Consider the following 12,886-nt stretch of genomic DNA (forward strand, 5'->3'; position numbering starts at 1 on the left):
TCCGCTGCAGTTTGCTTACCAGCCTGGCATCGGGGTGGAGGACGCCATCATCTTCCTCCTGCACCGAGCTCTGACTCACCTGGAGAAGCCTGGAAGCTCTGTGAGGATCATGTTCTTTGATTTCTCCAGTGCTTTTAACACCATCCAGCCACGACTTCTGAGAGACAAGCTGGAGCTATCAGGAGTGGACACCACATGTCCCAGTGGATACTGGACTACCTCACAGGTCCACAGTATGTGAGGTCACAGGGCTGTGTCTCTGACACGCTGGTCTGCAGTACGGGGGCCCCACAGGGAACTGTGCTGGCACCGTTCCTCTTCACCCTCTACACTGCAGACTTCTCCATCAACTCCCCACGCTGCCACCTACAGAAGTTCTCTGACGACTCTGCCATAGTCGGCCTCATCACAGGTGAGGACGACTCAGAGTACAGACAGTGGACTCTGCACTTTGTGGACTGGTGTCAGCAGAACCACCTGCTGATCAACGCCGGGAAAACCAAGGAGTTGGTGGAGACGCAGACCCACCACACTGACACCGGTGAACATCCAGGGAGTGGACATTGAGATAGTGGACTCTTATAGGTACCTGGGTGTTCACCTGAATAATAAACTGGAGCCACAACACTGATGCTCTTTACAGTCAGGGTCAGAGCAGACTCTCCCTGCTGAGGCGGCTGAGGTCATTTGGAGTCCAGGGAGCGCTTTTAAAGACCTTCTATGACTCTGTGGTGGCATCTGTCATTTTTTACAGTGTGGTATGTTGGAGCAGCAGTTTATCTGCAGCTGAGAGGAAGAGGTTGGATAAACTCATCAGGAAGGCCAGCTCTGTTCTGGGATGCACCCTGGACCCAGTGCAGGTGGTGGGAGACAGAAGGACTCTGGCCAAAATAACATCTCTGATGGACAGAGTCTCCCAGCCCATGTATGTAGATGTTGCTGCAGAGCTGCTGCAGTGACAGACTGCTGCATCCTCGATGCATGAAGGAGCGTTTCTGCAGCTCCTTCCTCCCTGCAGCTGTCAGACTGTACAATCAGAACTGCTCCCAACAAACATAGATGTTTACATCAATGCTGTAACTGCAATAATTTAATCAACCGATTCGCACTACAACCTGGGTTTGCCTCTTATCTGTATTTATTTTTATTTAATTTAATAACTGTACAGTTCTCTCTGTTTATAGTAACCATTGTCCTTGATGTAAATATGTAAGAAAAATTGTGTATGTTTCTGTTCTGTGTCCTGTTTGTTGTATATGTGTCTTTCTGGCTGCTGTTACAACCAAATTTCCCCTTGTGGGACAATTAAAGGATTATTCTATTCTATTCTATTCTATTCTGTTCTATTCTATTCTGTTCTAACTACCAGCAAGCACACATCTTCTAACCATGTACAGCAGTGTCCAATATGTCTATATCCATATAGACCAACGGTCCCCAACCCCCGGGCCTCGGACCGGTACCGGGCCGCGAGAGTTGAGGCTCAGGTGTGAAATGTATAGTTTTCAGGGTTTTTATCGGTTTTCAGCGTTATTTTGTTATCGTTTTTATCATTAACTCGGTTTTCCTGGGTCTTTTCACGTGTGTTATGAATAAATCTTCTTTTTTTCGGTACCAGTACTAGTTTTATTTTGTTGTGTTTATCCGCGACACCTTAAAGGCCGGTCCATGAAAATATTGTCGGCATAAACCGGTCTGTGGCGCAAAAAAGGTTGGAGACAGCTGATATAGACGACTGCATACAGCTATGTCTGAGAGCTGCATTATTGTTCACAGGAGAACACCGGACACTTGCAGATTGGCTAGCTGACTAAACTCCCCAAATCTGGGGAGTTTTTGGGGAGTTCCTCTGTGATCTGGGTCGTGGCTGTTGGTGCACCATTAGAGACTACTACTGCCGTAACCAGTAATGACCTTAAGCGTTTGGGAGACTGTTTAAAGAGGTAATATGCACCCGACCCCAATAAAAAAGGGAAAGGATTCAAGCTAGTAACAGCTTTAAGCATAACAAACAAATGACACCAGCTGCCTTGACTAAAATAATGCTGTTTTTCCGTGTTTTGTTCTGATGGTTTGTCCATGTTTTGAAATTTAAAGTAAGTGAAAGTAATTGTCATTGCCTATAAACAGTATCTTCAGCACCATGGACAGTTCACTGACTACCCGAAAGAAGAATGGGACATGTTTACACATGCTGAGGGAAAGAAATTAGGCAGGTTACACATGCTGAGTAAAATAAATAATATTTTACTAATAACTTAAAAAACTTAATATTATCATTACTGCACCCTCGTGTGTTTGAATATCAAGAATATCTAATAAATCTGGGCAAGAGGTGATAGATGCTCCTGACCTCAGATGCATTTCTGAGCTTTTGCTTTGAGTCACACGTCAGAGCTCAGGTTGGGATACAGTTCAGCTAAATTGCTGCTGTAGAAAAAACTAAGACCATACAAACCAGTGGTTTCTTTCACAGACACAGTACTGTACTTTGGTCAAATGCTCCTTAATATGCCCATCTTTAAGTGGTGAGAGCCTGCTTCATATCCCCACTCCCATATTTAATCCCCAGCAGTGTGTGAAATTACTCCGTCAAACTGAGCATTCCCTAATGTCTGTACTGAGTTCACGAGAGGGAGGAGAATATCTCTCTTGAACTGATCAGTGTCTGTTACCACCAGAGGAAAGTCTGCAGTTTTAGACTCATACTGAAATTGGTGATTTGGTTTTCAGATTTATGTGGCAGAAAGGGAAGTGTCATCTCCAAGTCTTATATCTCTATCATCCCTTTGGGCTGATGAAAGATGGGGGTTTTTCTGGATGAAATTCAGAGCATGTCTTACGTCATGCTAGACCACATTAATTCCCACTTCTGGGATCTGGGCAGACACATGTTGTACTGAATGACCACAGTTAGAAGGATGTTCATGATATTATCTCCTTTTTTAGGCCTCTGTTACGGATTTAAATATTGGGAATGGATACAGGAGGAAAACCAAAATAACAACACTGGTCCGGCCAGGTCAAGTCAAACGATGATTTAATGAACACACGCGTGGGAGATGGACACCATACACAGACAGCATCAGATCTCAAAATGGTGGAGCCTTGATCAAACTTTTATAGCCTCTAGTGGCCCCCACCTAATCATAAAAGCCTAAACATTCACATTCTTTCTCACACAGCGCCTAAGCTACAACCTTGGCTCCCTGTTTATCTGCTCCTGCTGAGATGGGGCAGTATGCTCTGTTCTCTTCTAATCAGACAAATAAGGCGATGACTTTCTGTGAACAATATTTCTTATAACTCAGCAGTATAATGCATCATAAAACAATATCATTCATTCACAATAAATCAGCAGTCTAATGTAATGCAAATCAGTTTACCAAATGTAATAGTTATCACCTTCTTCTAATTCAGGAGAATAATGCAAACTAAAACTACATAATAATTCACAATCTTTAATTAGGGGTCTAACATGGCATAAAATAATATCATAATCCGACACCTCTTACTGCAGAAATGGTTTCATTGTCATCTAAAAGTGTCGTTGACCCAGCGTTTTGTGTTTCCTTTTGGTTTCATCTTGTGTTTTGTGCTAATTCTGATTTTGTATTAGTTTGTATTGAATCTGGTGTTTAGTGTTTTATCATCCCTACATGTGTCTTTCCTCTGTGTTCTGTTCATGTTTGTGTGTTTCCTGTTTTACTTTGAAGGTTTGTGTCTCGTCTTGTGGTTCAGCTGTGCTCCCCTCCTGTGTGTCATCCCCTCATTACCTCGTGTGTATTTATAGTGTGTGTCTGCATTACTCTGTGTTACTCTGCGTTAGTTGGTATTACTCCGTGTCTCTCTGTTCTCATCTCGTGTTCCAGGTTTATTCGTTTTTCCCAGTTTAGCTTCGTGTCTTTGTGCAGTCCTCGCCACCCATGTTTCTGTTTACATTTCACCCTTTGTAAACAAACACTCACCTGCATCTAGCCGTTTCCTGCATCTTGGGTCCTCATTTAACTCCACCACACGTCTGCTGCCCCAGTCATGACAAAACGTCTCTCTACACTACCAGTCAAAAGTTTGGACACATCTTCTGGTTCTTCTTAATTTTTTACGACTTTCTACATTGTAGATACAAACTGAAGACATTTAATATATGAAACGAGATATATGGAATTATGTAGCAAAGAGAAAATTGATGAATAACTCTAAATATGTCTTATGTTATAGATCCCTGAAAGTAGCTTTTGCCTTTTGACAGTGCTGCAAAGCCTTGGCTCAGTGAGAATCATGATGAAATACTTTTCACATCACAGGTGTGCTCGCTCAGTGGAGACAGATGAGACTGTGTGAATCAGGCCTTTATGGTCAAAGAGCTGCTAAGAAACCAGGACAAAGGAAAAGCAACCAGCAGAAGAGATTTTTTGGGCCAAGAAACAAAGGAAAGACCATTAGACCAATGGAAATCTGTGCTTTGGTCTGTGAGTCCAAATTTCAGATCTCTGGTTCCACCTGCAGTGTCTTCGTGCGACGCAGAAAAGGTCAACGCATGGTCTCTACATGCATGGTGCCCACCATGAAGCATGGAGGAGGAGATGTGATGTGATTTCAAACTTGAAGGTACACTGAACCAGCACGGCTACCACAGCATCCTGCAGCAGCAACATGCCATCACATCTGGTTTGTGTTGGATCATCATTTAATTTTCAACACCAGGAGAGTGATGGAGTGCTGCGCCAGATGGCCTAGCTCCCACAGTCACCTGACCCAATGGTTTGGGATGAGACGGACTGCAGAGTGAAGGCAAAAGGACCAACAAGTGCTTGGCATCTTTGGGAACTCCTTCAAGACTGTTGGAAAAACATTTCAGGTGACGACCTCATCCCACATAGCTGACGGGTCTGGCCTGGATCTGGTGTCACGCCGGCACTGCTGGCATGGTAAGTGGTTTGTCATCCAGATATGGGCCAGGCCTGGCGTAGATGGCGCTGCTTATGTGATGGCATGCTACATCTGGCCTGATTGTGGTTGGTTTATGTGGCTCAGAGAAAACAGGTCTAAACTGGATCCAACATCAAGCTGGCACTTCTGACTGACTGATGTCGTGGCAGAGTGTATGTCAACCAGATGTGGGCCAGGTCTGGAAATGATGCACTATTTATGTTCCTATTTTCCTATTTTAGTTAGAAGACCCAAATCACATGTTGCAATACTATACTGCTATGATAGCCAGCGTTTCAAATGCAGGTTTGACAGGTTTGTGGGTGTAATAATAATAATAATAATAATAATAATAGTAATAATAATAATAATAATAATAATAATAATAATAATAATAATAATAATAGTAATAATAATAATAATAATAATAATAATAATAATAATAATAATAGTAATAATAATAATAATAATAATAATAATAATAATAATACTAATAATACTACTACTACTACTAATAATAGTAGTAGTAATAATAATAATAATAATAGTAATAATAATAATAGTAAAAATAATAATAATAATAGTAATAATAATAATAATAGTAATAATAATAATAATAATAATAGTAGTAGTAATAATAATAATAATAATAATAACAACAACAACAACAACAACAACAATAATAATAATAATAATAATAATAATAATAATAGTAATAATAGTAATAATAATAATAATAATAGTAATAATAGTAATAATAATAATAATAATAATAATAATACTAATAATACTACTACTACTACTAATAATAGTAGTAGTAATAATAATAATAATAATAGTAATAATAGTAATAGTAATAATAATAATAGTAATAATAATAATAGTAATAATAATAATAATAATAGTAATAATAATAATAATAGTAATAATAATAATAATAATAATAGTAGTAGTAATAATAATAATAATAATAATAACAACAACAACAACAACAACAACAACAACAACAACAATAATAATAATAATAATAATAATAATAATAATAATGCATTTTATTTGAGGATGCCTTTCAGAAACCCAAGGTCACCTTACAAAGAACAAAATTAATAAAAGAAACAATAATCATAAAATACATAAAACAAGTTAAAATTGTTAAAACAGAGCTTGACAACAGATAAAATCAGCACTAAAGCGAATAAACCAGTTTAAACAGATGTGTACATTTTATCCAAACCCTAGTAACGCTTTACTCCTCTTTGCCAGTGGTTGGCTGTAGCTCAGGAGGTAGAGTAGGTCATCAAATGATCAGAAGGTTAGTGGTTCGATTCCTGGCTCCTCCAGTCTGCATGTCAAGAGTGTGAATGGGTATGAATGTAGTTAGAAAGCACTCAGCTTAGAGAAAGTGTGTCTATGTGGCATGTTGTATGGAGAACTTTGAGTAACCTGGGAGAGTAGAAAAGTGCAGTCCATTCACTGTCTGAACAGGGTTCTGTCATGCTATTGTTGCACTATTATGTTCCGGCACATCTTGTTATTACATGGCTTGATTAAGGTACACATTAGGCTGACATCTGGGGATGTCAGCCTAATGTTGAAACTGTTGAAACTGTTCTGGGCCAGCACAGCACCACCAGTGTGAATGCAACTGGCCCATGTGTGGGCCATCTCTGGCAAACCTGAAAGGCCACCAAAGGGCCGTCATTCTTTCCGGTATGTGGGCCATGTGTAAGCACATAGTGTGGGCTGGATCTGGTATGTGGGATGAAGTTCATGGAGAGAATGCCAAAGGGTGCAAATAGCAAACGGTGGCAATTTTGAAGAATCTAAAATATAAAACATGTTTTGAGTTACTTCACACTTTTTTGTTTACTGAGCAGAGCATAACTGTGTAAACAGTCATGAAAATAAAGAAAAACCTTTAAATGAGGAGGTGTGTCCAAACCTTTGACTGGCAGTGTATATATTTATATATAAGACTTAAATAAGCACCGCAAAGAGACTCAAACACTGCTCTGTAATTTTGGAACATGTGCAATAATTAACTTTAGGCTGTGGGTGCTGCACAAAACGAGCAGTGTTGTTTTGCTTTTGTTTCTTTGTATTTTTCCCTTTATCACATAACTGCCCTCTGCATTTTGAGACATCAGCCTCTCAGTCTAACCTCTTAACGACATCATCTCAGTGCTTTCTGCAGCATTTGCTGGTTCGTGGAAGGTACGTGTCATCATTTGCAGTGTCTGTCTTTAAAACATTAATATCCTGTAGCTGGAAGGGATCTAACATTTTATTATTAGAATATGCTCTAATGTGCTAACTTGGCTTACCAGAGTGATATAACAATGTCATTTCCATGAGCTGCTAGTTCATCAAGCTGCAAAGCTTGGTCGTCATTATTTTTCTTATTTCCACTCTCCTTGTGATCAGCAGCCCAGCTCAGTTGTTCAGCTGAGATGCTCAGAACTGCTCAGAAAAAGGTGATGGAGCAGAGAAAGAGGCCACTTTTGGGACACATGTTCTTTTGTTGTCTAATATTTTAGTTATTCATTTATTTCAACACCAGTAGGTTATGTGTGTTTCTTTTTTCTGTCACAATTAAAGCTACTTGCTGTGCTGACAGTGACAGCTTAACATCAGCTGGGGCTCCTTTGAAGGACCTATTTCATTTCAAATGAGTGAAACAAAGACAGCTGGTTGATATAGTAAAGAGTTTATGGTAGTTTATGGCTTGAAGCAGTATTTCTTGCAAATGATTTTCAGTCCTTGTGGAAGAAAACTGATAACATAGCATTTGGTTTTTACTTGCTGGTTATAGACAGCCTCATTTCTCTCCCCCCCCCTCTTTATTTATAAAGTTTTGCACATGTAATTTGACATATCAGGCCCAATACAGCAAGTACCAACCGATATAAGGACATATATCAAAACAAATTAGGCCATTAAAATTCGGATGATAACAGTAAAACAGAAAAAAGAAAGAAAAAAAAGGAAAAAGGGAAGAAAAACAAAAAAAAAAACAACCCACGCACAGAAAACAACAACAAAAAACAAACAAACAAACAACCAAAAAATATTTAAAAATTTATTTTTAGACAGCCTCATTTCTAAACTCTTTAGTTCGCTGAATGCACGAAAATGCATTTCTGCTCTTATCACAGCTCTCCTTTCTCTGCTTTCCCATCTCCAGCTTTTGCAAACTTAACCACAAATTTAGTAAAAAAAAAAAATGCACTGAGCTGAACTTCATGTTTTTAAATTAAAGTATTTCACATAGATTAGAGAATATCAACCTGCTAATTCTCAGGAGTGACTTATTAGCGTCCCTAAACTAACATTTTGGTACAACAGCTCTGTGAGTCAACGTTCAATGCCAAGTTATTTACCAGGATTGGCTGAAGGACATGACATCACAAGTCTTTTCCCCGTCTCTCTTCCTTCCTCGCGCTCCTTCTTTACAGGCTGTGAGAGAACGAACGTGCGGTGCGCGCGAGAACGAGAACCGTGTCTGAAGCTGAGCGGGCACGTTTTGGATTTCCGATCAATGAGCGAAGCCTGGGATATGGATAGGTGTTCAGCCTATAACAGCTGTTAATTTATTATTATTATTATTATTATTATTATTATTATTATTATTATTATTATTATTATTATAAAAAGCATCCAGGGAGGGAAACTACACTCTGAAAACTGGTTAAAGAGAAAACAACAGAAGCAGGAGGAACATAATGTGAACTGTGAGTGCGCTTGACGGAAAAGCGGAGCGGAGGATAACATCTTAGAAGGGCTACGCAAAGGTGACAGTGGGTAGAAAACTTGGAGAAAGAAAAACAACGTGGACGAGAGCAAAAAGAGAAAAGAAGGGAGAGAAAAGTGTCGTCTTGGCTGTTGTCGGTTCAGCGCCATGAATCATGAGTAACGACAGTAACGGAGTTGGAGGGCTTCAGCCTCTCTGGAACATCAATGGTGAGTGATTTTTGGGAATATTTTTCTGCTTTGCCAATAAGCTTTCAGTATATTCACTTGCGTGTGATGTTAAATGACTTATAGGTCTTCCATATAAATGTCATCAGTTGTGCAGTCCATTGATTTGTAAAGAAATATTGTCACAGCGGTTTATGCCTCCCTGGAAAGGTGGGTGAAGTGAGTTTAAGGACGCCTTGGGCATAATTTAAATGGATTTTATACAGATACGAAAAAGCCGACAGTAGCAGCCAGACCCGTTAAATTATTCTGTTTTATTTATACAGCGCCAAATGACAACAGGGCGCTTTATATGGTAAGACATATAACAATAATACAGCCCTTTGGTAAATGTTAAGAAAAATACGAATCAGAAATACAAGTCAGTGAGTTAATGTACAATGACAAGTCTGTTTGTTTGATTTATGAATGAACAACAATGAAAACATTTGAATAATTAATATAACATTACAAAATTCCAGGACTAACATACACACACTGTTATATGGACACACTGTGCGCCTGAACTGCAGTAAATAAATAAGAGCTGTATTTACGCTATTTGTCTATTATCAGTAATTTGCCCACTCAACTAATAAAATATGCTTTGATCAGCAGGTAAGTGATTTAATATTCACATGAACATCCTTGGGGGGCAGGTGGGAGGTGAGATTTAATGAAATGCTGTTATCAGGTTCATATCCATAAGCCCTGAGTGCTTATGCTGCCATATATTATATTATATGTACAGAACAGCATTTCAAATGCAAAACGAGTTCTAATATAAATATAATAAGACGATTTTAGCTTTTAGTTCCTGATAAAAACATCAGGGGGTCGATGTAACAACCCCTCGCCTCACCATTTATTCCTATTTATCCCATCAACTTCCCCCCATCAGTAAGTTATCTGATCTCCTTCTTTTTGCTTCTCAGATCTTCTCTCTTTCCCGATCTGTCCTATTTACACTGTACAGAGGGGGGAGTCTTTGTTCTGCTTATATGCATGTGCATTGTGTTTATGTAGATAAAACTAACTAGAATATGTCTGTGTATGTGTTAGCACAAAGGTGGCTGTGGCTCATATAACACAAGCAGGTTATCTGTTGCAGGGTTGGCTGTTTGCTTCCTGGTATCTCCTAGTGCCAGTTGCCCTTGGGCAAGATACTAAAGCCCAGGTTGCTCGTGACTGCAAACATTTTGTGTAAAATAAACTGATTTTATGACCTAATTAAGGTTCTACGTAAGCAGAGACAATGTGCGTAAACTGGAGAAAAGTCTTTGTGTTTTTCAGCAGTGGTACACAATGTTTATGGCTTTGATGTGTCTGCTGCTTAAGCGATTAACTAAGAAAGCTTTTGTTTTTATGTGTTTGTAGTTATATGAATTAGTGTGAAAAGACCTTTGTTGTTCTGATAGGTTATTATGCAGTGAGGGAAAACGTTACCAGTGTTACAATTCACAACATCTTCAGATACACTGTAGAAAACACAAAGTCTCACCTCCTTAGATAAAGCTGAGTACTGTTACATATTGACAAGCAAAACAAAAACTGAACAAATAAATACAGCGTGGTCTTTTCACACCACTGTGTTTATTGTTTGCACCCTTCCTGATTTCCTATTTATTTGTATATTTGTATATTTTGACATATATTTATATATTTCAGACCAACAAACAAATGTAAATATTAGACAAAGATAACACAAGTCAACACAAAATGCAGTTTCTAAAAGGTGTTTATGATCAGGGGGAAACGATCCAACCCACATGGCCCTGTGTGAAGTGATTGCCCCCCAAACCTAATAAGTAGTTGGGCCACCCTTAGCAGCAACAGCCACAATGAAGTGTTTGCAGTAACTGGCAATGAGTTCTTTACAACACGGTGGAGGGATAAGTCAGGTTCAGGTCAGGACTAGGAAACTCCAACAGGTGGACCCCAAAACGTTGATTCTGTCCATGTGGACGTCTTCAGTGGGAGAAACATTTCGTCACGTCATCGGTCTCAGCTGACTGCAGGTTTCCCCAACAAGTCACCTGGATGAGTAACAAAATGTTTCTCCCACTGAAGACGCTGCTTTTTGTGATTTCCTCACCTGGATGATCGACTGTGCATTAAGACATCCAGAGGTGGTGGTGTTGGTGTATTTCAGATCATTGTCCTGCTGCAGAACCCAAATGCATTTGAACTGATGGCTGAACATTCTCCTCCAGGAGGTTTTGGGAGGCAGTAGAGGTGGAATCACCATACATCCCACGATACGATATTATTGCAATTTTTTAAAATATTTTGCGATATTCAGATTCTGTACATAAAGGTAAACTTTATCAATATTCATTTTCTCTAATATCAAAGTCTCACACTCAGTCTTTCTCTCATTTCAGTTTGATTGTTGACAAACTGAACGGTTTGTATTACAGTCTAGTCCAACTTAACTGAATCAACCATCTGGTACAATTATAGCTATTCTGAACTATGCAGTTTATGAAAACTATGCAGCCCCTTCAGCAACTGAAGAATTTGAAAGTAAATTAAAACAAAATATAATTTTACATTAAATAAAAAAGTTTTAAACTTCATTAAAATAAAACATGTCTTAAATTAAAATAAGTAAACTGTCATGTTTATTGCTGCCAAAAACAAGTTAAACACATTTGGACAGTGAAGGAATGTCAGGATTCTTGCTCAGAAAAAGGATCAACATGCTCTGAAGTCAGAGCACAAAAACCTTTTTGTAACAAAGTATCGATTTCTGCTGTCCCTGTATCCATACATTATTAGCAAACAAAATATCACCATGCTACACAGTATCCATTTTTTCACCCCTAGGAGGCAGCAGAATTCATGTTTCCCTTTACCACAAAAACTCTTCCAGGTCCTGACGTAGCAAAACAGCCCCAGGCCATCACACTACAACCACCATCTTTTAATGTTGGTACGATTTTTCTTTTCTGAAATGCTATGCCAGATGTAATGGGACTCAAACCTTCCAGAAAGTTCAGCTTTTGTCTCACCAGTTTATAGAAGATTTCCCCAGAAGTCTTGGGGATCATTGAGATGGGTTTTTTTTTGCAAATGTGAGATGTGACCTTTGTGTCCGTTTTGGTCAGCGATGGTTTTCTCTTTACCCGGTCTCTTTCTTATTGTTGAATCGTGAATTCTGACCTTTACTGAGATGTGAAGCCTGCGGTTCTTTAATGTTGTTCTTGGGTTCTTTTGTGACCTCCTCATCGATGTGCTCGTAGAGTTATTTTTGGTTGGCTGGTCGCTCCTGGGAAGGTTCACCACTGTTCCATGTTTTTTCCATTTGTGGATAATGGCTCTGACCGTGGTTCAGTGAGAGAGCCAGTGGGGCTCTCACTGCTTCACTTTGTCAGACTGATTCTATTTAAGAGATTTCTTGATTCAGCAGGTCTGCCAGTCGTCAGGCCTGAGTGTGTTTAGTGAAACTGAACTCAGATTTCCAAAAAATGTGGCAAATCAAAGTAAAATCCTGATTTAACAATAGGGGCAATTACTTTTCCACACAGGACCAGGTTGGTTTGGGTAACTTTTCTCCTTTAATTAATGAAGTCATCACTTAAAAATGCATTTTGTATTTACTTAGATGATCTTTGTCTAATATTAAAATGTGTTTGATGATCTGAAACATGTAGATTTGATAAATATGGAAAACACAAGGAGATCAGGAAGGAGCAAACACTTCTTCACACATATTATGTAACATGTATTATGTAAATACATGTTACATAATAAAATATGTTGAAATTAAAAAAAAAAGTGAGACAATAAGTGTAATGTGTGCTTTTGGGAAATTACCTGAAATATGAGCTCCGTGGCAACGCCCTGCCTGACGTTGGGGGTTCTTCGCCACACACAGCAGTGACAGAAGTCTGATTACTAACGGCCTTTGTAATCGAGCTAAAATGACATTTCTTTAGTAAATAAAGCCGAGGCCTTGAGGCAACTGTGAGAAGCTAAAGAAATAGAAACAATC

At 38.9% G+C, this 12,886-nt stretch overlaps 1 protein-coding gene across 3 annotated transcripts in view; it reads left to right on the forward strand.

The window, feature by feature from the left end:
* The first annotated feature begins 8,363 nt into the window (after nt 1-8,363).
* LOC146492397 (muscarinic acetylcholine receptor M4-like) overlaps nt 8,364-12,886 on the forward strand; it is a 64,498-nt gene continuing 59,975 nt past the window's right edge. For all 3 annotated transcript variants that reach the window (XM_085150820.1, XM_085150818.1, XM_085150819.1), the window contains exon 1: nt 8,364-8,892. In XM_085150820.1, the coding sequence (XP_085006946.1) occupies nt 8,838-8,892 (55 nt within the window). In that variant the 5' untranslated portion in view covers nt 8,364-8,837. The remainder of the gene's footprint in view (nt 8,893-12,886) is intronic.

This window comes from Neolamprologus multifasciatus, chromosome 23 (genome assembly GCF_963576455.1).
Source record: "Neolamprologus multifasciatus chromosome 23, fNeoMul1.2, whole genome shotgun sequence".
Lineage (NCBI taxonomy): Eukaryota > Metazoa > Chordata > Actinopteri > Cichliformes > Cichlidae > Neolamprologus > Neolamprologus multifasciatus.